We start from the raw sequence: 25464 nt of genomic DNA, 5'->3' as shown, positions 1-25464 counted from the left end.
AGAATTCTGACTTTAATTCTGAGATTAAAGTCAGAATTGTAAACTCTAAGCCTGATTTGGTCCTCATGCGACACCATACTTGTATAGTACGCTTGCTTCTGGCGGCACTGTTGATCGACTTAGTGTAGCATCGTTTTAAAACATGTCAGAAAAGGGGGAAGTAGATTTAACTGGTGCCAAACAGAATACCGGCGTGTGGCTTGTAAAGGTGAGTATATACATATATTTATATATCCTCTCAATAACGCCACTTCAGTAGGATAAATATAGAGTCTCTCCGCAGTTTAAAGGCAGCTAAGGCTGTAGCTTAGCATGTCCTGCTACGAGCTTTGTAGCTAACTGTTAGCTAGCTATCTCACATTGGTAACAACCACTCAATAATAACTTGGTGCACTAACGTACGGAGCATAATTAAAGATAACTCATAACACCGTCAAGTCATATGTTGCCATAATGGTGGACAATGTGGCTTTTTGTGTTAAAAGTGCACTGCCGTTTAATAGTTCAACGAGGGTCTAAAGGTGAGTTGGACAATTCATTTAAATGAATGACAATGAAATCCGGAATAATAAGATGTGAATAGAGACCAGAATTGGCGAATGATCCGATTACATTACATTGTTTGTTACATTATTCCTGAGCTGGGTTTGACACTGAATTTCAACATTTGATCTGATGTCGTAAACCATATAGTGAACCGTTATAGGAGCTGCAGATTAGTCAACAACAACAGGCATGAGACAATATGAGCATTTGCTTTCACCATTTTCCTGACCAAACTAGTCACGCTGTAATTGTAAAAAAATTGGATTGTGTCTTTACACTTACAGATGAATGTCATAAGGTTTTGGAATAAATGGAAAAAAGCAACCTCAGCCTATGGCATTTTAAAACAAATCACTAGGTTTGTATGCTTGACTGTATTCTTAAGTCTCTCTTTTAAAATGTAATGTTTTCCCCCATTCACTATAATTCCAATCATGAAAATTCACAACATTTCATTAATTGAGAGGTATTTTTAATTGTGTAATATATTCCCATCAATATAATAGTATAGTGTCCCATCCCTTATAACCAGACAAAAATGTAAAAATGTTATTTTAGGTTTACCTTTCTAAAAGTTGAAGCTAATCAAACACATTTGCAAAGTTAGCATAATTTTTCTTTTGTAGAAAGTGTGAAAGTTGACCTCACTAAAATGTATCCATCCTTCATTCAGGTACCCAAATACCTTTCTCAGCAATGGGCAAAAGCAACAGGCAGAGGCGAGGTTGGGAAACTCCGGATCTGCAAGTATGTAAAGTAGCACAACTTGGTGTGCTCCGTTTTGTGTGAACAGATTTATACTGTGGTGAATTACATACTACCAGGCAGTGTTTTTTGTGACTAATGACTTTATCAAAATGTTCTCATCTCCTAGGAAAGGAAACCAGGGAAAAGCAGAGGTGAGTGAAGTTTGAAATTATTGTTCATGTTGATGACAAATTGATGGCGTTGCTGTATAAATAGTTTTGTTTTTTGATATTTCTACTCACCCATAATTTTCCACTTCGGAATGGGTGTATGTCCATTTTTCTCCGATTTATTTATAGGTGTAGTACATAATCTGCACATTACCCATCATTATGATGTAATATAGGTAGGTACTGATTTTTGTTTATCCCAACAAAATCAGTGATTGGGAAGCAGGAATTAATTTATTAAGGCCAAATTAGGGCTGAGTGATATGGGAAAAAATCTCATCATGTTATACATGGCTTTTTTATGATAAATGAAAGATATCTGTTTGTGTTAGAAATTTGTGGTGTATCGGGAACGTAACCATAATACAGCTGACTGTATGTGCTCTGCTCTGTCATACTACTGTACTGGACACAGGAGTAGGGCTGGATAGGTTCAATGATAATGTTTTCTCTTCAGGTGAGCTTCACTTTGAATGAAGAGCTGACTGTGATTGAAGGTAAAGATGCCAAGACGGTGTCTGCACCTCGTGATCACCCGTTCACCATGCAGACAGTGGGAGGTCAGACGTTGGCAGTCTTCACAGAGAATTCATCAGGTGAGTTTTTCTTTTTGTTTTTTGGTCCAGCAAGACGAGGCCAAATGTCTGCTTCGCTTTATTTGCTTTCTGTGTCGTAAAACACCTGTTTGTCCTAAAGCCCAGAAAGGTAAGCTCTGTGTGGTCAGATGGCAGAGGTGCCCATCCCACCACTCTTTGTACTGCTTGCTGTCCTCATGCTGAGTTCTTGCCTGCTTTGCTTGTCTCCTGTTTTGTGTACGCTCACATTTTTCCTGTAGTGTGTCCTTAGTCCTAACAGTGTACAAATGTGAAATGTACTGTATGCAGTGGAAAAGTGAACACTCAGTGGAAAATGGAAGCCAGCTGCTCTGTTGGAAATTGGTCTTAATCCAGTCTGATCTGTGTTTCTGTCTCTGTATGTCTTTGGGAATTTTAGTTTGTGTTTGATTGCCTGTCAGTCCTTTTTTTGTGGTCTTAATGTTTTGGTCTGTTGCAAAGCACCTCAGCAGCTCTTTGGTGTATGATTGGGCACAGTGGGTCCATTTGGAATTGATTTAACATAGACTAGAGCAATAACAACACAAATCATTCCTCGGTTTGGGGGTTGACTTAATTTGTGCATGGATTTCTTTGGTTTGAATTTCGCCAGCCTTGTCTGCCCTCCTGAATGTAATGTTGGCACTTTGTTGCTTTGGGTGTTAGTGAGCTTGTGCTACTGTGCTTACTTTAGGACACAGTTGTGTGTATGTGAAGGGCTGCACAGTTGTTTTTTTCTTCTCCACGCCAGTAATGTAGCTGCTAAACATATCATTGAGGTATAGTGGGCATTACTGATCTTCTTCCCCTCCTTTTGGCTTTTCCCTTTAGGGGTCGCCACAGCAGATCATCTGCCTCCATCTTGTCCTATCCCTTGTGTCCTCTTCTGTTATACCAACTGTCCTCACGTCCTCCTTCACAACATCCATGAACATTCTTTGTGGTCTTCCCCTTTTTCCCGTGCTCCATGCCTCACTTACTTTATCTCCAAACCGTTCAACCTGAGCTGTCCGTGAATATGCTCAATTCTAATCCTGTCCACCCTTGTCACTCTCAATGAAAATCTTGATATTATTGATCAATAATTCCAAAACGAATAAATGACTAGGGGAAAGAAACTCGTCACGGTCTGTCCGTGACCAGGGCAGGCTTCTGCTGCGGCAGCGGTGACAGCAGCTCAGAGTGAAAATCGCTAAAAACTATTTTGAATCTTAATTTACACACACCATTCCACTGAAGCTTCGTTGCAATCCCCCTCCACACGTCTTCTATAAATTTATAGTTCTTTTTCTTGTTTTTTAAAAAGAACTGGGTTTTGGGAAACAAACACAATCTAGCAATCCACCACCATGTTGAATGTTTTGACTGTATGTCATCGGCGACACTCGTTCTGACTCGCAGTGAATTCATCAGAAAAGGAAGCTTGGGAAAATCCACCACGATCTGAAAAAAATAAAAGTTGCACTTTTGCACGGCGAAATTATGCAGTCAGTGTGAAATACTGCACTTGCATGTTTGAAAAAATGTTTCAAACGTGTGAATAATTTCGTACGGAAAAAAACACGTCCGGTGTGCAAAGGCCTTAAAGTCTACACTGGAGACATTTTTTCAATTTGTAAATATTTTTGTTTCTAAAAAACAGTTTTGTGCAGCCCTGTCATGGATGTGTATTTATGGTGGTTGAAAGGGGGGATGCTTGCTTTGCTCATGCACATGCGTGTGCTCTTGTCAGAGATTACAAGCCAGGCTCTGTGTGATTAAACGTTTTTGGTGTGCGACTAAACCCCCCGGTGTGGTTCTTCACTGTCCGATCCCCCCTCCGCCTCCCATCCCCCTGTATTTTCATGTTTACCATCCCTCCCTCCCTTCCTGTAGGCCAGTCAGAAGAGAGATCTGACGGCAGCAGCTCAGGTTCGGGGGCGGGGTCAGGTCCAGGTGAGTCCTTCTTGTCGCCTGCAAGTGGCAAAGTAGCACCACTGGGAATCAGACTCGCAGTGTCTGTAAATTTTAACTAAATGGTGTTTGAGTTATTCCACATACATTCGTTTGGAAGATGCATTCATTGTCTGACACCAAAACTCCAGACACACTTTTGCCTTGTGTTCTCTTCTTTTTGTAGGTATATTTGTACAATTAATTAATATTAAACACCGGGACCTTGTTTAGTTTTTGCACCGAGACGTGAGAATGGAAATATGGTCTGACTGAAATGAAAATGATTGTGTACAGTGTTACCTGATGGGGAAATGGGGCCTTGCTGTAACTGATGGTTCAGTTATGACATTGTGTTGGCAAATAAATGTCCAATTTATGACTTGGTGTTAATGTGAAATTGCTTTGACATATTTAGTGGTACCTCGGAGTGAACCTGGACTGAGCTAAGTTTATGAAGTTGGCAAAACTTTGTTCCTGAGTAAATTGTTCACTAAGTGTGTCTGCTTTCACGTCTCTGACTCTGACACACATGCATCCACCCACGTCATTCGCCCCCTCTCTTATGAAGCAAACATGCCTTAAAATGTGCTTAAGATGTTAATCGAGGTTTGAATTCAACTCTTTTCAGATAAAATAGCCTTGGAAGGAGTGGTGGTGCAGAGAGCAGAGTGTAGACCTGCTGTGAGTGAAAGCTACATGAGGCTGAAGAGGTGAGCATTCATTCTAAATTCACATTGCCATGTACAGTATGTGCCACAGGTTTAGTTGAGAGACCCTTAGTAGCAGGAATTACGTACTCTGTATTTAATCCTTTTATAATTTAAATCGAGATTTCAAGGATAACATTTGTTTTAATTCATACTTCAAACTTTAAAGATGAAATGTTAAATAGGATTGATTGCTGAAATATTGTCTTGTGTTGAGTTACATCATACATCTTCTCAGTTTGCTTTTATTTGCTCTTATGCGACATTGAATTCTTGCTTTTATTCATTATTTTTGCTTTTATTTATGTTGACAATTGCCTCTCTGTCAAACTAAAATCATTTCTTTTTGCCGTTTCAGGTTACAAATAGAAGAGTCCAGTAAGCCAGTCAGGTTGTCACAGCAACTGGACAGAGCTGTCACCAGCAACTACAAACCTGTGGCCAACCACACTTACAATGTAAGGAGCACGTACTACACAGGATTGTCTTGTTTTATTCATCTACACATGTGTCGTATACAAATGTTAACCAACTGTCTTTGATGCACCTGGAAAAGTTCAGTATTCTCCATTCATGTATGGAAATATTGTTTCTCCTTATGCCCGGATCACACTGGATGTGTATGTCATTGCTGTGTCTCACTCTGTGTGCACAGAAAACATCACATGCTTTTTGTTTATTCAGATGGACAGACACACACAGAGAGAGAGAATCTGCCCTTCACTTGATATAATTATTACAGCTGCTAAGATGGATTTAAAAAAATGAAAAGAAGCTATTTTAATGTTGTTCATGTATTCAGATTCAGCCTATAACTGCAAATCATATGTACATTGTTATTACTGATAAGCATATTGTTTGCTGTGTATGAATTATTAATCATATAATTTTTCGTACCAACAGACTATTAAACAGCTTCTGAACTCAAAACAGTTCACAAACATAGCAGTCTAATCTGTTTAGGTGCAGTTCCATTCCTGTGCAGTGGGTGTCACTCTGCCCTATTTTTTTTTTTTTTTTTTTAAGTAGATTATTAGCTTGACTTAATTATTTCTAATTGTGTGTCTGTGTGGGACTGCTTTTTCCCACTATCTCACTTCACACCTGCACCTTAAGTAGTTTGCACAAACTGCACACTTGTTGATTTGTTTACTCAAATTACACAAGTGGTCAACAACTGGCATGCTAGCATTAATCTGGCCTGGTAGATGAATTTAAGAAATCAGATTTTTACTTAATTTTATGGTATCTAACTAAATTTAAATTTTACGGGGGGGGTAGTTTCCAAAAGTGTTATGTCGAAATTAATTGACATGTGACTTGTTACAAATCTGCTATAATGTGTGCACTTACATGTGATAACATTCTGTTTTGTTTTATTTTTCCAACAGCTGGAGTACGAGAGGAAAAAGAAGGAGGAGGGCAAGAGAGCCCGAGCTGACAAACAGCAGGTGTTGGACATGTTGTTTTCTGCTTTTGAGAAGCACCAGTACTACAACATCAAAGACCTTGTGGACATCACCAAACAGCCTGTGGTAAGATAACGGGGGGGGCTAGGAGTTTATTTCTGAACTGAAAATACATCGTTGGTGTAGCCTTTTCTCATGAGAGCTGATACTTATGTGTAGTACATACATTTATTATGACATTGACTCACTTTTTGGTCTCTTTTCTTCCCCCAGTCTTACTTGAAGGAAATCCTGCGGGATATCGGCATCTACAACATGAAGGGAACACACAAGAACACCTGGGAGCTCAAACCAGAGTACAGACATTACCAAGGCGAGGAAAAGACTGATGAATAGTCATGACTCTTCAGAGGTTGACGCACCACTTCCTCCACTGATGGGGTTCTCTCCTCCAGATCAGTCCTCGGGAGCTCATGACTTATTTCCTTACATCATGTCTCAACAAAAAAAGATGATGACATTAAGCTGAGGCTGAGTTCTACAAGGAGGGGTTGTTAGGTTGTAATATTTGTAGGAGACAAAGAGGAGTTAACACTCAAGTGTGCACCATCTCCTCCTGATGGGGTTTCACGGCGCCTGCTGTTTGGTTGGTCATTTTTTATGTTAAGGGCGTAGGATATAGAATCACGTGAAAGATGTATTATGGACACTGGTTCTTAGCACTGAATTTTTTTAAATGTTTTGAAATAAATATCAGGTAAGGGGTTTTAAAATGACTTGGGAAGATAAATTCAGCCACAATTTGTATTTTTGAATATTCATTAAAATGCTTCATTGCTAGAATCTTAAAAATGCATTTCCAGATGTCAAATTTCCACTGTTTGAATTTTGAGGTGTTTTCCATTTGAATGACTGATGTGTGCAATAAATGTTTAAAAGAAAATTAACACTTTTTGTGCAAATATTAAGGAGAAAAGAATTCCGCAAGTAATAGAATATTATTGCAGGGTTCACAACACAGCCTTAGCCTGACCTTAAATGCATCACTTTTTCCTGTGTATTTATGTGATAATATTGTTAGCATTCCTTCATCTTGGCCAAACAATATCTTCCAAAACTCATTTTTAAAAAAAGTCATGTTTTAAAGTAAGCTTATTCTACCATAGCGGTCAACAATTTAGTCTAAATTAATGAGATTCACCATTTTAAACCTCAAAACTGTTATCTTTCACCCTGGTCCCTATATCTGAACAAAATATTCTGTGGCTGTCACTCATGTTGTCAAGATTCAGACAAAAATGCCCTTTTTAATTTATATTTAATTATATTTTTATTATTTTATCAATATTCATTTTTAATGGTTATAGCAGAAATGCAAGTTTCAATTCAACTCTATTTTAAAACTTTGATTTAGTTCAGTTTAAGTGAGACTGCAGAGCTCTGAACAATGTGTTAGTGACTGAAAGAGTACTGTATTCATGTTACTTGCCTTTACCAGCTACTTCTAAGCACATTAAGACACCAAAAGCATGACAAATCCCACATTTGACAGTCAGCTAATGACCAGCTTCATGGCTCAGGATCATTTTGGCAATTAAAGCATAACCCAGCTGCAGATCAGATGCAACTGCCATATTTGGAACTCTGTACAAGTCTAAAATTACTCTTCACACTACCATGCAGGGTTTAAGATAATTCAACCAATTTAAACAAAAAAAATGCTTCAGAGATCCAGAAAGATTATATTTTATTCATTTACAAACAATTGTATCAGTTTGACAGCACCAAAACAGAAAGTCACATGTAAAAGTGCCAGTGATCAACTTTGTCCCACTCGTCCAGGCTCCATCAGGTGCTGAATATTTTTCATTTCCTAAAAGAAAATGAAAACCATTAAGATGCAACAAAGCACACATCATTTAGTAGAGCTCCACTTAATTACATGGCAAGATGCAACAATCAAAAGACAAAAAACTATTTTATGTACCGACTGTACATACATTCTTGAAAGCTTGAGGATACGGTTAAAATAATATAATCCACAAAAAATGTTGAAGAGCGAGTGTGACAAGACGACGTGTATTCCTCAATTCAATCTGTGCTGCTATACAACGTAGCAGTCAGAAAGCGCGAGGAAGTTTCAGTGTAGCATCTCTATGCAAACACAGAGGCAAGTGAAGTTTGCCTCAGGTCTATCAGTGGATGCAAAAGCCCGAGCACAACATTATTTCTACTCACCTGTGTATTTCTTTCTACTTCCAAGACTGTTAACGGTGCACGTTCCACATGCAGCAACCGTTTGACCTCAGTGTTGTCTGCAAAGCAGAGAAAACATTACATTAAGACTCTTCACATGTTAGTGTCCATTTAGCTACAAGGTTATTTGACTGTTTTATTGATTTATCCTCCCCTATTCAATCCGAGACGCCATTGAACAAAGACGAGCAGAAAGCGCGGGGACATTTGTTATTGCATCTGAAATAATAAAACCCAGAATACACTCACACCAGAGTGCCCAGGCTGTCAAAGATGCATCTTGTACTCATAATATAAAAGATAAAACATAACCACACATCATCTTTACATACTTTATCAAACAGAAGTGATGAAGATGGTAGATCCCCCTTCCTCTCTGGTGTTGAAAGACATTCTTCCTAAATTCAGACACCATCATCATAATCATCCACCTCCTCCAGGTTGCTTCATGTGCCCAAAGGCTGGATTGTGATCTGCTAGAAAAACAAAGTGCAGGTGTCACAATTACTTTCTGTACATCCATATTCAGAGAATACCTTAAAATGAAGATCTAATAGCAGTCACCATCATCAAGATGTACTGCAAACAACTCTCCGGTTACTGGTCACTGTGTTTGACAAGCTGTATTTAGGTGGAATTAAGAGTCTAGATTTCAGCAGTGACAGCTAGACTCTTACAAAACTCGAATTACAAATAACTGGACATTACTAAGAAATAAATACAGATCAGCAAAACACATTTGATCAAATCAAGGAGTTTCCATATGTTAATGATTATTTAACAGTATTACATTTTATATCTATGTGTACAAATCACAGGTGTACATAATCAAAATGACGGTGGCCGAGTTCCATTTTGCTTCAGGGTGCATGCTAGTTCACATCACACTGTACTGACTCATATAAACTGAACAGAGCCATAGATAAATGTGACCAGTCACAAATGTGTTTATCCCTGTTAAAACATTTCGAAATGGCTGCTGTGCAACAAGCCATTACTGTATTAAGTTGTATTTTATATTATACTATGCTAGTTGTGTTCTTACATTACGTATAATTAACTTTTGATCATACACTACCACACTGAAAATCTGTATATGTGTAGCACTACGGACTACGGCGTCGTCTTGCCCGGACCAATGTGGCGGCGAGGTCGACGTACATCGCTGGACTGAAGCAGCCCATGCGGCATGCTACTCATTGTAAGCTAACGTTAACATGATAGAATGGGTCTCTTGTACCACTTACAAAGTGCTTTCCATATTACTAACTCAAAAATGAACGTTGCTGAGATGGCATGTCCGAGTTCGTTAAACAAAATGGCCCTCACCAATCGACACGTGTCCACAGACTGACGCTTAAAGAACGAACTCAAAAACGGCTTCGTTAACGGTACCTTTGTTTTCATCGACAATTAAGGCGTGATATACTTACAAGGGAACATGTCGCTCGAGATAATTGAACCTCGAACATCGTCTAACATGGTAATCACAGCAGCAGTAGACGGTTTCTTCTCTCCTCTGGTGCGGTACAGTCGGCGAAAGAGACCGGTGGGACGCGAGCGACCAGAATAAATAGGTTACGTGTTTTGGCTCGCGTTCGCCCCCTGAGGACAAAAGGGAAACTGTAGTAGTCACTGTCGCCCCCTAGTGAGAGATATAATAGATGCCATCATCTACCGCTTTATCCTCCACCAGAGGGTGCCAATCTCAGCTGACGGTGTGATGGAGATCGATAAATACTCTACAGCTCTTGACAGGTAAGTATAAAACAAAAAAACAAACAAATAAATAGCAAAAAGTGGATACATACATAAATATTGTGCCAGGAATTAACATGTGAATGAGTCATCATTTTCTATGCCCCAAAACTGTAACCATTCGAGTCAATTTAACCCACTTGAAAAACCTGTACATGACAAATATAACCAATAAAACATAGGTTTTCACTTTCCGTTGTGCTATATTTGTAAAACTACGGACTTCGGGGTCGTCTTGCCCGGACCAATGTGGCGGCGCGGTCGACGTACATCGCTGGACTGAAGCAGCCCATGCGGGATGCTACTCATTGTAAGCTAACGTTAACGTGATAGAATGTGTTTCTTGTACCGAAAACCACTTACAACGTGGTTTCCATATTACTTATTAAAAAAATTAACGTTGCTGAGATAGATATTGTGCCAGGAATTAACATGTCAATGAGTCAGAATTTTCTATGCCCCAAAACTGTAACCATTCCAGTCAATTTAAACCCCTTGAAAAACCTGTACATGACAAATACAACCAATAAAATATAGGTTTTCACAGCAATCGCAGCTCATACCTTCTTTTGCTCCCATACTGACTTGATTTCAGTCATGGGGGTTATATTAGACGTATTATAGCCAATTTAGTTCTGTTAAGATATATGTAAGAGTCGATACAACTACTAAAATGCAGTGTTTCCTTTGAATTTTTTCACTGGGAAGCAGCAATTTCATCAATTGATGCTCCTATACCTTGTGTCTAAACAATTGTTTTTTTATATTATATTATATAATATAAAATTATATAATATTATATTATATTATATTATATTATTGGTCATTTAGTCCCCTTTACCTTATTGAAAAGCCAGTGCAACTAAATGTAGTTTTGAATGGATTTAAAGCATGGTGGTTATACTTGACAGATGATAGTCCACCCATTCCCCTTTATCTTGTCAAAAATACCTATAAAGCATCAATACAAGTAGCAAACTGCAGTTGTTCTCCTGCCAAAAAGCGATTGCAGCTCACTTTTGACTGGTTTTATTGCATGGTGGATATATTTGATGTATTATTGCCAAGTCATTCCCTTTTTCTAGTTGAAATACTTGCGGCTGGGCAATATATTGATATTAAACCAACATGAGACAAGATATGATCTTGGGTATTTGTCATATTGTGATTTGGTGATGATTTTTCCTGGTTTTAAAGGCTGTTGCTTTGGTAATCATCGTATGTATTTTAATGTGTAAATTAGCGAAATACACTGCATATTATAAATTCACTATTATATATTGATTGAAAAAAATACATGGACTCATCAAAGTACATTTAAAAAAAGTCACTTAATAACGTTTTTAAGCCCTTACAAGACCACATTTGATTAATATCATGGTATATAGCGATCACATGATATAGAAAAGAATATTGTCATAAAATGTTCCCATATCACCCAGCACTAGTGTTACCTTGAAAAAAGTAGTTGCTTTTTCACTGCTGCAGGGACTGTGGTGTTTGCACCAATAATGGCAGCCCATGGGAATAACGGATATCTAAATATAGTTTTATAACATTTCCATTATTGTTGCCAACGCTAGAGTCCTTGCATGCTAAGTAAGATAAGGTTTTAAATCGTTTAATTGTATAAGGCTTTAAAAATATATAATATATATATGTATTATTATGGCTAATACCGGAGAGACCTACATCCAATTAAAAAACAGACTAAAAGACAGACACGCGTGTGCATGAAGCACATAACCGTGTCATCATCCTTCACTCACTCACTCACTCACTCACTCTGTGACTCGACTGAGGAGGCACCGCATTTCATTGCTGTGGATTTATGTGAAGACATGCACTCATGTAAGACGACATGAGGACAGGTAATCTCAGCTTAATATTAATTAACATGTCATCATTTTTCACGTGTCAACACCCTCGAGTGCACTGGCGATTATGCAAATTGGGTCTCAGAAAACACCAATTAGGCAGAAAAAGAGAGTTTCTCAGACGGATGATTTGAAAACTAATAGTTGAGTTAATGTTGCCTGAAATCATCATGTGTGTTGATTAACATTTCTTTGCTCAGTCTTCCACAGACAGTAGCGACGGCAGCAGTGATGTTCCGAGCTGTGTTTGGGAACAAGAGAGAGGGAGGAGGGAAACATGGAGAAAAAAAGAGCAAGAAACATCCAGGTACGATTAAATCTGCTCAAAATATTTGTGCTTTATGTACTTTCCTTGCCTGACTTGCATTTGATCACTGATTTCAATCGGCGTACAGTATATGTGTCGTGCAAATGTTGCACATTGAGGTTTCTCTTTTATATTGTGCACGCTGCGTCTTGCATTATTTCATGGAAATATTCAGGTTCTCTTCTCCTGGGTGATAAAAGTAGAGCCACTCCAATTAGCCTAATTCATCAGTGTGTTCTGTCCTTCTTTCTGTGTCCCGCTGCTTGTATTTAAAGTGTGTCAGGCAGAGGTGGCTACAGCAAACATCCTGACCTACTAATAAAATTCAAAAAAGGTTCAATAACTGAACTGTTTTTTTATATAAGTGTGGTTTCATCTGTGGTGTCACTCATTCATGGCAGTTTCCACCTGCAATGAAGTTTGCATCTGGCACAGGATGAGCTCCACAACAGTACAGAGAACATCTCACAGTGCGCAGTGGAGATAGATGAACAGAAGTGGAGCTCAGTATTAGAGCAACCATGTTGCTCATTAATATTTCATAATGGTAAGAACCTAGAGGAAGATGGAGAACTGTGTCAGTCTCATTAAAATGACATAGTGTGTTTGCAGTGCATAGGAACGGCTCTGATCATTTACAGAGCAATATCACTTTTTCTAAATCTGAGCATTAAAGGCTTTCAGGCAATGATCCTCGGATGCTTTTTTAAATTATGCAACAGTACATTAAGTGAATTTGTAATATTAGCCACTGCACCTGTCAGACCTCGTTTCCTAAAGAGCAAAAAGAGAAAAACTGTATTATGCCACAGAGAAAATGACTGCAGTATACTGTACTTTTTGGCTGTTGGTTGCTCTCGTGTTATCATGCTTATTTGGAGACACTGGATCAGGCGTCATGTGTGTAATAATACGGGCCAGCAGGAACATACTGAAATTTTAAACTGAAGTATCATTACAAGTGTACCCTCATTTTTGAAAGTGATCCAATTCCCCTAATTAGATGTTCTGGCTTCTGCCAACTTTTCCATTATCTCGTTCAGCAACATGCCTCCAAGACAGGACACGCTCTCTGTGTCACAGCCATATGTCAGACATATTTTTACATCCACATCTCTGTCATATCTTCAATCTGCCCTGCCATCTTTATGTGGCTGTATGTTTCAATGCTTTTTTTGTATATTTTTTTCGGTACTGATCACAATTTTTCACAATCATTTACGATGAACGTGTGAAGTGAGGTAACACTTTCCAACAAGGGCACATTAATTCATGTTTTTACTCAACATTTAATTATGTTATTTGGGTTAATTATGAATTCATACATTTTCAAATGTTTACCGTTCATGGGAGTATCCAGTAAGCATTACTTAACTGTAATTAAGCCTTTATTAACAATTGTTTATTAATGCTCCTCGCGACCCTTATTCTTAAGTGGGTCATGTATCGCATGATAAAGGCCAGGCAAATTTATTTGTATAGCACTTTTCATACACAGGGCAACTCAAAGTGCTGTACATGGGCAAATATATACGTTAAGAAAATCACAGAATAAAACATTAAACATTAAAATGACGTCAATCAAAATAAAAGCTATTGAAATCACTTAAAAATCAACATGGTCATAATCACCAGAGATAAAAGTGTGATTTGTCAATTACAAAGTGCATTTAAATGACAAGACTGAATTGATGACTAAGATGATCCTTTAAGCATACAGAGTTTTTGTGGAACGTGTTAAAATAAGAGTAAAATATAAGTAATAATTACCTTATTACAGCAGCAGTGGGGAACACTTATCTTCCCCCGTGGAGCAATAAGGGATTGGATACCTTGCTCAGGGCACCCCAGTTTGGTTACAAGCCCTTTCCTCTGTTCTGTGGCCCCTGGCACTATAAAATTATGTTTTCTTCCCTTAGCAGAGGATGGTTTCGATCCATCGACCTCTGGGTTATGGGCCCAGCACGCTTCCGCTGCGCCACTCTGCTTCTGTCTGACAGAAGTTCACCTCGAGTCATTTCAGACTGATACCAGATATATGTAATAATGATTTAGTGCTATTTCACGTTAACCTTTAATAAATTTAAATTAAAGACAGAAATTTACAGTAGACCCTTGAACAATATATAAATTAACAACGTCTTTAACCTGATGAATATTAATAAGTGGTTAGTTGTAATAATATATATATATATGTATATATATATATATATATATATATATATATATATATATATATATATATATATATATATATATATATATATATTTATTATAATAATAACTTTATCTATATAGCTTTTAAAAACAGAGTTTACAAAGTGCTTTCACAGGCCATATTAATACAAGGGATAATAAGTACTATAATAATAATGATAATAAAAATGATTAAATCAATTGAAGATGAAGGTTGACAAGTGTAAAATAATAATAACTATCAATATAAAGGGTCATTATAAGGGCATAAAAACTTAATGAATAAAGTCACGAGAATGCCAGTCAATAAAAATAGGTTTTAAGAGGTTCCAAAGACCTCAGACTCCTCAGGCAGGTCATTCCAAAGTCAAGGGATCCTAATGGCTAAGGCTTGGTCTCCTCTGGATTAGAACCTCGACTTTGGAGCAGCCAGGAGGAGACCCTGCTCCCTTACCCGGTTGTGCGGTGGCTCGTATGGGATCAACATCTCTGAAATGTAGCTCGGAGCCGGACACACAAGCTTTAATCAGTAAAATCTTAAAATCAATTCTAAAACAAACAGTGAAGAGCAGCCAGGACTGGGCTGATGTGACAACAGAAGCCTCGCTAACTAGAATGAGTCAGTAGTGAACAGCACTTATCTTCACCCAGGGAGGAATGGGGGTTTGGATACCTTGCTCAGGGGCACCCCAGTCTGGTTGCACGCCCTTTACTCTGTGCTGTGGGCTGCCCCTACAAAACTACATGGCTTAGCAGAGGATGGTTTCGATCCATCGACCTCTGGGTTATGGGCCCAGCACGCTTCCGCTGCGCCACTCTGCTTCTGCCTAAAATATTTAGACCCAGTCAGAGTGATTTCAGACGGATCCCAGAGAGAAGTCTCATTATTAATAATGAACTGTTATTAGTGGTTTATAACAGCAATAATTAAGGACATTGATATACAGAGTGTCTGGTAAAACCACCCAAAGTCCACTGCAGCACCATCACAGGGAGGTTATTACTCCACATATTACATTTATTGTTGTACCTTTCTACTTCGTTCATCAGACTATATGATGTTTTCTCAAAGGTCAAAGGCCAACCACATTACCCACATCTAACACCACTACCTGGAATGAACTTGTCTTTTAATATTACTACTACTAATAATAATAATAATCATCATCATCATCTTGAATGACAACTAGTGTGATAATGTTTACTTTACAGCACAGTACATAAGTCATTAGAATAAGTTGATTTGCACACACACCAATGAGTGATAGTGAATTTGACCTCAGCCCTAGAGCCATCACAGGATTTGAACCAGCAATCCTACAATTACAAGCCCAATACCTGTCCTCTTTTCCCCGAGGTGTTCTCTACGTACATTTGGGAGCATGTTTACAATGGATCATGTTTCTGGGTAGAAATCGGATACTGAAAGGCCCAAACCTGGATGCGAATGACCAATTGTCTTATTCTTTTTACACATGTGGAATGTGGAATTGGGTACCTTGCTCAGCGGGCACCCCGTCTGATTACAAACCAATTACCTTTCGTCCCCCCTAAAACAAGACATAGGATTCCCTTAGCAGAGGATGGTTTTGATCCATCGACCTCTGGGTTATGGGCCCAGCACACTTCCGCTGCGCCACTCTGCTCCTTGTTGTGGCGAAGGAGTAATTGGGGGTTGAGTGCAGTGAAGATGGTTTCAGTGTGAATGGTGTTCAGCAATGTAAGCTGGCCATTGCAGCGTCCAGATGTACATGAATACTAACACCTGCCGTTCTCCGGCGTCTCTCCACACACGTCCAGGTGGTGAGGTGTACACTCACAGCACCTTGCAGAGGGGCCGTGGCAGACACGCCACTCACCTGCAGGAGCCTGACGGCCGCTACACTGAGAGCCCCGTTAAAGTGAGGAGACTGACCAGGGGCGTGTCCATCTCCCTGCCATCCTCCCCTCTTCTTCCTCGCCAGGCTGACGTAGCTCCCTCCCACTCGTGCATCAAGTTCCCAGGTGGGTTGAAATTCTGATTGTGTTGATTTCTTAAAAAAAACAAAAAAAAAAACAAAGCCTGGCTTCATCGTGAAGAACAGAGAGTGATGAGAAGACATGCGCAAGGGAATAGAATGCAAAAAATAGCTGCTTTCATGTGTTTTGCCTTGATTAGCAGAGAGCATCTAAGCGCTCAGCTGCTTCGTACATGTGACAGCGAACACACGAGTCCTCAGGGCCTGAGAACATGTGACAGATTGTCAGAGTAAATGATTGAATGTGATAACTCAAGGCAAGACACTGCAATTAGGTTTCATTCAGTTTTGAGCTATAAAAAAATCCATATAGGACACGCCTTCTGATTCAATGGTTTGTCTGTGGTTTTATTACTCTCTACAACATAGATTAATACCAAAGATATCATATCTATATGAAATAACACATAGGCAGTCACCTGGAATGGTTTTCATTTGACAGATGTGCCTTTTCAAGAGTTTATCTATGGAATGAATGTGTTTGATCAGTTGTGTTATACAGAGGTTTGGTACACAGTTCTTTTGGACAACATAATCCATATTATGGCGAAAACCACTCAACTAATGAAAGAGGAACAACAGACTATCATTATGTTAAGACATGTAGTTTCACTTAGTCTGGAAAATAGACGAAAGTGGCTCTCGTGATCCCAGGAAAGAAGACCAGAGTCAAATACTTTTACCCAGATGTCAATGAGATTCCTATCTCTTTTACAAGAGAGACCTGTCCATGGCAGCACCATATTTTTATATTAGCATGGAAAATATCCAGTCAATATGAAAAGAAATAAAGAAGGCATGATATTTAGAAAGGTCACTTCTTCATCTTCTTATGTGTTAAGTTATGATTCATTTTATATAAATGTTTTAGTCGTGATATAAAGTGGCGGTAATTGTGCAGAAGGAAGTTTTTTCTTTCATTTTTGTTCATAAAAACGAGTCCAAGTGAACTTTGAACTGTGCCATATTCCCAAAATTCAATCTGATTTTAAACTTTTTGCGCAGGTGTGTTTATATAGTTGGTGAATATATATATATATATATATATATATATATATATATATATATATATATATATATATATATATATATATATATATATATATATATGTATATATATATATGTATATATATATATTTTTTATCAGATTGTCTAGAGTAGGTTGTGCTGAAAGTAGGATATAAGACACTCTATAGAGCACTCATTCTTATGGCCTCTGTATATACTGTACTTACTTATTACTCCATAGTAATGGAAAAAAGCTCTGTGTTCTAAGTTGTGATCAGTTGTGAAAGTGTGCGTCGCACGTGCTGTCAGTAGATGTAGACACGGTCTGCTCAAGCACTGGCTACTTCGAGGTGGTGGGAGGGGGGCCCCCCTATATCAAATTCATCTTAGGGCCCCATACAGGATTGGTCCCTCGCTGCTAAGGGTTAAGAATTTCCCTCACGCTATCTTAAGAGAGAGACACAACAATCATCAATTATGCAAAAACATAATCAGTGACTGTGTAAAACATGCATCAACATTTAAATGAAGTGCATCTCATGGAACAATTTTTTTTTTATGGATCTCAGTGATAGAAATCCTCCATTTCAATCATCCTGAGATGCTGCAGCAGTTGTTTATCAATGCAAGTTGTTAACACATCTGTTTGTAAATAGAAGTGCAAAGATGCAAAAAAGCCATGCATTTCCTATTTGATTCTTGGACCAAACTGTTGTCTCATGACATTTTATTTTTATTTTTGCTTAGTAATGCCATCAACTATGGCATAATCACATATAAATCCTTTACATGAGTAAACAAAAAAGCAGCAAAAAGTAAAATACATTTAAAGAGAGTGGTGACTGTAACAGCCTCAAATCTCTTTAGACTGCAGTAAAAAAAAGTAATATCTTTCTACAATGTACTTACAGCTTTATGAATATTTAATTATCCCAGTGCATATCATCATTTCATAATTAAGTTGTAAAAAAAAAAAGTAGACTTTTGTTATTTTAGAATGAACAGAAAACATGCTCCCATGTTGTAACCACCTTAAAAGAGGCACTAGGGGGCAGTGTCCTGCAACAAGTACGGCCATTCAGAAAAAAAGGGTGCTGTAACGCTTCCCTGTGTGCAGCACTGCCCTGTTATCTTCCCTCTGTACACAAAATGATCATGACACAGAAAACAACAGTAAGTAAGAATGTACAGCGTCATGGTGACTGTTGAAAGTGTGAAATATGTATATATATATATATGTGCACACGGTGCGTGTCAGAGCCCATGCATGATTCAAACGCAGCATAACCTTGAAGTGTTTGCAAAACACCTCGTCGCTGCCTGTGAAGGATCATTCCTGGAGAATCTGCGCCTCCGAGAACCAACATGCATAAATTGAGACACACCCACACACATTCACACACACACACATCAGTGGACGTGCACTGTCCCTTGTCATCTATCACACACACACACACACATTTGCAGTGTTGATATATTATAGATAAACGCCCACACTACAGTGAGTATTGCACTGTTTCCATACATCTCTCACACTCTGTGCATACTGCTTTATACTCCTGGGACACAATTCAAATTCTGCACCACAGATCTCATCTGGCTAGGATTAATAGCTCTCTCTCTCTCTCTCTGGTCTCTCTCTCTCTCTCTCTCTCACATCCCTCCCTGTCTCCACCCTCCCTCCCTTCCCGCTCCCTCTTCGCCGTGGCCAAAAGGACGTGTAGAGAAGCTGGAGTATGTGGAGGACTCTTCTAGTGCGAGAGAACCTCTTGTCTTTGCCTCGTGCCGTGGCAAGACAGACCGCAGAGGTGAGAGCTGGAGTGTGTGTGTGTGTGTGTGTGTGTTTTAATAGCATCATGCCTGTTTATCCAGGTGAACGAGGCCGAGGTGAGACGCGAGTGAAGGATGAGCTGTAACACAAGGTGGCTGTTTTGAGTGTATCTTCAATGACATTTAAAGGTTTTGATGAAGTTTGTTTGTCCCCTTTCAGAGGAGTGTAATGACTGTGTTGACCCTCTGCATGTTATAGAGAGCGCGTTTGTTTTATGACAGTTTCTCCCGAGTCTTTGCTCCGACTTCGCCGCATGTTCCTCCTCCAGTTTCTGGTCAGATTAAAGCATCAATTATCAGCCACAGCTCGGGGTTCAGCCCCTGTCCGTGTGTTTGTACAGAAGGGCTATCTGTTTGGCTAAACGGATTTTTATGAAGCATCTTCCATCCGCTGTTGCCAGGCACCTCTCAGCTTCCCGTTTCCAATGGCAACTGCTAGGTGGTTTGATGAAAAGTCGCAGACATTCAGTGTGTGTGTGTCCTCATGTTACTCCAGATTGGATCGCAGTGCTGTGCTGACTAAATTCAAAGTTTCTCCCCCTCCTCTCCTCCTGAACTACACTTTCACCCAAGTTTTCCTGCAGGTTTTCAACGCGTGAAGTGAAAAGTGTATTATTGACCAAGACTTCAACTGTGGCACCTTGAAGAAAAGTGTCCAGGCTTTTCCTCTTATAATTGACCTTGATCTGCTCTGGTGTAATGCAGCACCTGTGAAAGGGAGATAATGAGCAAGGAAGACATAATATTGGATAGAATCCGTGAGAGAAACAAATGTGATGTGTTTTTGGTGAGGAGGAGTGTGCTGTTCTTGTAATCTGTGATGTCCTGTCAGTCTGTTTGCATGCCTACTCAATATGCATGTTAGTCAGCTGATAACAGGGCAGAGACGAGGTGTGGGAACGGAGCACTGGGCTGCACAGCTCGGCCACGCACAGCTGATTTGAAAAACTGTTGCGAGCCTCGCTCTGCAGTGGTGGGTGTGGAGAATGGAGGAGCTCGGGGTTGGAGGTCAAAGCACCAGGGAGCCGAATCTTAAACGGCGATGAAGGAAAAGCAGCACACGATCCGCGCGTCAAGCCACTTTTCTCCAGGAGCAACAGCTGAAGCAGAGCCGGGGCACTCCTTCTTTTTCCGTGCTCCGGAGTCGGCGGCGAGCTCATTGAAATTCACAGTCCGTCTCTTAACCGAGAGCACCTGGCAGGCGTGAGTGGAGGCAAACTCTCAACCTCACACAACCCCACGCTGCTGCCTCAAACAGGGACGGGAAAGCCGCAGAGTATGTGTGTGTGTGCCAGGTATTACTTGTTATGGGGACAAAAAGCAAGTTCCCACAATGTGAATGGTTAAGGTGATGACATGTTGTATGGTTAAGTCTCCAGGGAATGAATGAAGTCAATGTAATGCCCTTTGAAGTCATGGAAACCACACTGTGTGTGTGTGTAATAATCAGGGGGGCAGCAGCTGGGGCCGTGCTGACCTGTGGATGCTTCAATTTTTCTCAGTCCACTAGTGATTGCTGATGAGTGGGAATGATTGTGAGCTAAAGTTAAATGGTACTTTCATCCTGCCCGTTAACCTGTGTGTCCTGGATGTGTGTGTTCGAGTAGACCTCCACGTGGAGCCCCAGCTGGGCTCCTCCCTTTCTACCCAGGAACTGATGACCAGACTATGCTTCTTATTGGGAGAAGCAACGCCTGGCTCTGCTAGCTCTCCAATGGAGGACAGGAGGGAAAAGAAGGTAAGGCAGCAGCATATTGATTTACTGGGCCCTTTTGCTGTCACGTCAAATAAAAAGTCAATACGTGGTTTTATGAATTGACCTTCTGTTGTTAGCTACCTTTACCTGAGGGATCTTTAAATTTTAAACATGCAAATATTACTCACTTAAGATTCTAGAAAACACCACAGTAAATAATGCATGCGATTGACCACTCAAACCCGCCTTGGTAAGAGGGACTGATACCTTTGCTATTTTATAACATCATTAATTTTCATTGCTGTGGACTCCATTGCTCTACTCATAGCAGTATTTGCAGAAGCCTTCTGTTTGAGAGTTATTGTATGTGCTGATGTCTCTCCATCTCTCTATCCCTCTGCGTTTGCTCAGCCTTGGCCCATTTTTCATCAGCCTCATTCCACCACCTGAGCTCCAGATTCACTCAGTTTCACAGAGATGGTGAGGTTCAGATGAGGAATGTGGGTTGTCCCGGCTATGATAGATGAGGCTCTGTGGTATAAAGGGAATAACAGTGAGCCACTTCAGCTTCGCTGCCTCGTCTCCATTACAGTTTCTGCGCTGCAAAAATGTTGCATCAGTAATGAAGAGACCGGAATCGTACGTGATCAAACTGCAAGGATGAGGGATATTTTCTTTCTCCCCTCATCCATGTCCTCCAAGTTCTTACAGTCTACTGAGAAGTTCATAGAAGGGATCATACACATACATTATTAAGGAAAAGTACCTCCAGCAATTTGAAATGTAGTGTGTTAAAAGTCCAGTATGTTGTATTTATGAGACTTTATTGGCAGAAAGTTACTAGAATATTTGTATAATGCAAAAAGAGAAGCCATTGAACGATGCTGCGTTCCATTTATATCTACCTCACCTCCCTCTTGTCCTTTCTTGCCCCCCTTTCGGTCCCCTGCCTCTCCCGTGTCCCCCATTTTTCCTTTCACCGCAACCTGTCTAGGCAGATGGCTGCACAGCTTTGAGTCTGTCAGAGATTTATTTTTTTCTCTCCACTGATGCCTAGTGTTTGCTATTGTGTGCATTGTTGGGTTTCTCTGCTCTTGATGACGCTGTCTTTGTACAGTGCCTTGTTTTTTCGGCGTTATCCAAATACAATTGAATTGAATTGAATCTTGGAATCCTTACTTGGGGTACGTGAGTTTGCTTAGAATTTTCGAGTTGAAAATCCAAGGCCAGGGAGCCCTCCTCTAATGAGGACCTCAGAAATTCGGAATTTGGACTACAAATGGAACACACACCATAAGCCTTTTATAATTCCTTTAGACAAAGACCTTTGTTTACCGCATCTTGCACATCGTACACTGTCATGCTTCTACAGCAGCCTGAATGGACAGAACCAGCCAAAATGTGTGTGTTTGTGTTTGGAAGCAGAAGCTTACCATGCAAACAAAGAAGAATAAAATCCTTTCTGGTAAATGAAGGCCACCATTATTCTCTGATACACTTTGCCACAGAAAGGGGTGAGCAGAGAACTTTTCTCCCTTTGTTACAACAGTCAGTGCGTTTACGTGCGTAGACTAAGACAATAATTCAATTTTCTTAACGTCATGCAGTCTGACTAAATCGAGCTAGTCTTAGTCAGACTAACAAAGCCGGGATAATACGATTCATAGTCCGATAACTCCTGCATGTATACGCTTAGTAGGACTGGAGTCGGACATGCACCAAAATTTCTTCCCCAGTCTTTGACCTGGAAGTAGAAGGAGACGACATATAAACTTTTGCTGGAAATGATACGGTGCCGGCAACCAAAAGAGCCATACTCCATCTAATTTGTATCACAATTAACATGTACAGCTGGTAGAACGCATACAGGACCACGGCACGATCCATTTTTCTGTGACGTAAAGGTCAACAGGTACCCGGTTGTCCAATTGCATACCTTAGCTCGAACTACGGTTTTAGCTCATTTAAATTGTGTAAATGCAAACGTGATTCCCAAAGACTTTTTTATTGGGTCCCAACCTTTAAGTTAAGATTTACATGTATGTTTTTTAAATAACGTGGATAAAAGGAGGTTGTGGTTAATTTACTATCTTGAAAATGATGGATGGATGGACATCTTGGAAATTATTCGGTTAACAATTCAGTTTTAAAGAGTGGTTCCCTGTATGAAGAGTTTGGGAAACACTGTGTTACAATCTGCAGTCTCACCATATGATGTCACTGTTTCCTACTTGCTGGACTTTTATGTCGTTAGTCTTCGTTTGAGTCATGCACTTCTGCTTAAAACGCAAAAGGCTTGCTACATTTGGGCAGCTGGGGAAACGTGGCAGCATAAGGTGGTCGACTTCAGTAAAGCAAGGCCCTTTTTACACCCCAAATAAACCCCAGTAAAAGTCACACACTTGACCTTTCATCATTTTGCTTTATTGTTTACAGTTGCTCTTTCTTTGTACAAACAATGCTAACTCCAAAAAAAGCAAATGAAATGTGTCCTTGTACTGCAACACACTCTACATCTCTGCACATCCTTTGTGATGACTTGTTTGATTTTTATTTGTGTCCTCATCCAGGCAGTCTGATGCCTGTGTTCAGTGGAATTTATATTTTTAAAATGCAACCTGACACCCCCAAGAAAAAAGAGAAAAGAAATCGTGACATTTCATTTCATTTTTGTGAAATCCACCCCGTGTGGAACAGCAGAATGTGTGCACAGTTACTTACACAGTAAATTGTAAATGTCTACCGTGAGTGATTTAGTTTTCTGCACAACCAGCCGTCATTATGCAGAATTGGGAAAAATGACAGCCAGGGTGGAAATAACTGGAATTATCATTTCATTTACCATCTGTGTGCACAGTCGAACAGCCACAATCACATGGAACAATGCACATAAAGGCAAACACTGTCACGCACAAGCTGGTATTGCTTCAAAGAAAGGGAACTGACACTGTCAATTTACTGTGTTTACTGTGAATATAATAACTTAGGCCAGGTGTGTTTCTCCTATTTTTCTTTAGTACATTCCCTCCTTTTATACATCTTCTTGTCACTTTGTCCTCTCGCTCTTTTCCAGTGTGACAGCTCTGCACAGGGAGGGAGTCCCAGCTCCACTCTGACCTGCAGCACTACCTCCCCGTGTTCAGAGAGTCCCTCCTCCACTCTCAGCACCAGTGCTGGAGGCCAGACTCTGCCCCAGCCTTTACCTTTACCTTCACCACACTACAGCTCCAGCACCAGCCCCACTGGAACCCTCTCCAGTCCTGTATCCAGCCCCGCCCCTGGTGCTGGCCCTGCAGCCACCACCGGCAGCAACCCTGGGCCTCCTCCTCAAAGCCCCACCTCCACCCTGGAGAGCAAGGACAGTGGAATCATAGGTGAGAGATGCTGCTGTTTATCTCCTGGCTACGATTTTAAGAATGTTTTCTTAATGAGACCTTTACAAGGAATACCATGGGTGTAAATAATCAAATGCTGAGTTCCACTTAGCTTCCTCAGTTTCAAGGTGCAAACTGGTCCTCTGTCACAGCAAGTGTTTCTCAAAGGAAGGGCTTTTGTTTTCTGTAAAATTTAAAACGAAAAGAGTATTTCCCACAGAGAATTTACAAAAATGCATGTTGTGTATCCTCAGACCAGAAGTCATTGCATACATGTGTTTTTGTAAAGATGTGTATTAGATATGATGGCAATAAATAATGATATATATACAAAAAAAAATACTACACTATTTTCTTTTTTCTTTAACTTTTTTATTTGTTGATTTTTTTTTGCAGTTTATTGTTTCTTTTAAAAAAATGTGATACATAAATAAACTTCACCTTGAAATTTTACAATTTTAACATACTTTTGGAACTCTTCCAGAACCTTTTTTAACATTTTTAACATCATTTTCTAATTGAACCCAGAAATGAACTGCAGTGTATGCATCAGTAAAATATGGAAGAGCATTGGGCTTGTAACTGGAGGGTTGGCGGCCAAGGCCTGGGGTACCCCTGAGCAAGACACCCATTTCCTATTGTTCATCGTTAATTGGACCCTCTAAATTGTATAGAAATCTCTTCAAAATCAAATACGCGGCTCTACATTGGGTATGTGTTGTGAGATTATCCGTTGCACGTGCATGTTTCGCGATACCTCCTGATTCTGAGGACTCTTGCAAGGCTGTTTTTCTGCCCTACAGACAGTAGGGGGAGTGGAGACAGCGCCCCAAATCTCCCTGCAACAACACATTTACCCATCACAATGACTCCAAAGATGTTAAATTAGCGTAAAACTCCTGCATAGCTCTGCTTTACGGAAGGATCCTTGACAATGTGAAATACTCTCCTGACTTACAGGAACTGAACTGAGCCATTATTAATTGGATGAGTAACACCTGTACTCTTCTTACTAGAACATGTCAAAATGGCTGCT

The 25464-nt window shown here is 39.9% G+C and overlaps 2 protein-coding genes, 1 long non-coding RNA gene and 2 other non-coding genes across 7 annotated transcripts in view; 2 read left to right on the top strand and 3 right to left on the bottom strand.

The window, feature by feature from the left end:
* Window positions 1–74: 74 nt before the first annotated feature.
* Window positions 75–7050, top strand: gtf2f2a (general transcription factor IIF, polypeptide 2a). 2 transcript variants are annotated; one of them, XM_044031085.1, is made up of 9 exons: window positions 75–208; window positions 1220–1293; window positions 1421–1445; window positions 1921–2059; window positions 3932–3991; window positions 4620–4701; window positions 5057–5156; window positions 6090–6233; window positions 6381–7050. In XM_044031085.1, exons 1-9 carry the CDS (start codon window positions 143–145, stop codon window positions 6501–6503), a joined length of 813 nt encoding a protein of 270 aa, XP_043887020.1. In that variant the 5' UTR covers window positions 75–142; the 3' UTR covers window positions 6504–7050. The 2 variants fall into 2 exon arrangements, with proteins under 2 accessions (XP_043887020.1, XP_043887021.1); XM_044031086.1 differs by lacking the exon at window positions 3932–3991.
* Window positions 7051–7837: 787 nt separating this feature from the next.
* Window positions 7838–9935, bottom strand: LOC122772369. The gene is made up of 4 exons (XR_006360771.1): window positions 9797–9935; window positions 8696–8839; window positions 8346–8422; window positions 7838–7980 (listed from the first exon to the last, which is right to left on the bottom strand). It is a non-coding gene; the product is annotated as an uncharacterized LOC122772369 (long non-coding RNA).
* On the bottom strand, window positions 8183–8315 carry LOC122772914. Its single transcript, XR_006360840.1, has one exon. It is a non-coding gene; the product is annotated as a small nucleolar RNA SNORA31 (small nucleolar RNA).
* Window positions 8506–8642, bottom strand: LOC122772905. Its single transcript, XR_006360831.1, has one exon. It is a non-coding gene; the product is annotated as a small nucleolar RNA SNORA31 (small nucleolar RNA).
* Window positions 9936–11919: 1984 nt separating the features above from the next.
* The window catches only part of LOC122772350 (protein TANC1-like), a 63211-nt gene continuing 49666 nt past the window's right edge, over window positions 11920–25464 (top strand). Inside the window, exons 1-6 of one of the 2 annotated variants that reach the window (XM_044030336.1) lie at window positions 11920–11992; window positions 12199–12305; window positions 16302–16505; window positions 19244–19336; window positions 20966–21096; window positions 24128–24428. In XM_044030336.1, the coding sequence (XP_043886271.1) occupies window positions 12230–12305; window positions 16302–16505; window positions 19244–19336; window positions 20966–21096; window positions 24128–24428 (805 nt within the window). In that variant the 5' untranslated portion in view covers window positions 11920–11992; window positions 12199–12229. Of the gene's footprint in view, window positions 11993–12198; window positions 12306–16301; window positions 16506–19243; window positions 19337–20547; window positions 20562–20965; window positions 21097–24127; window positions 24429–25464 lie in introns of those variants that run through there. The other variant, XM_044030337.1, reaches the window with a different exon arrangement.

Source organism: Solea senegalensis, linkage group LG7 (assembly GCF_019176455.1).
Source record: "Solea senegalensis isolate Sse05_10M linkage group LG7, IFAPA_SoseM_1, whole genome shotgun sequence".
NCBI lineage: Eukaryota > Metazoa > Chordata > Actinopteri > Pleuronectiformes > Soleidae > Solea > Solea senegalensis.
Note: the sequence above shows the minus strand (reverse complement) of the source record. Positions and strands in the feature narration are given on the sequence as shown.

Excerpts from the sequence above, each read along its gene's own strand:
- gtf2f2a (XM_044031085.1), top strand. The coding sequence starts at position 143 with ATGTCAGAAAAGGGGGAAGTAGATTTAACTGGTGCCAAACAGAATACC. Across the intron at positions 209-1,219 it reads CCGGCGTGTGGCTTGTAAAG|GTACCCAAATACCTTTCTCA; the intron begins GTGAGTATATAC and ends TCCTTCATTCAG. Across the intron at positions 5,157-6,089 it reads TGGCCAACCACACTTACAAT|CTGGAGTACGAGAGGAAAAA; the intron begins GTAAGGAGCACG and ends TTTTTCCAACAG.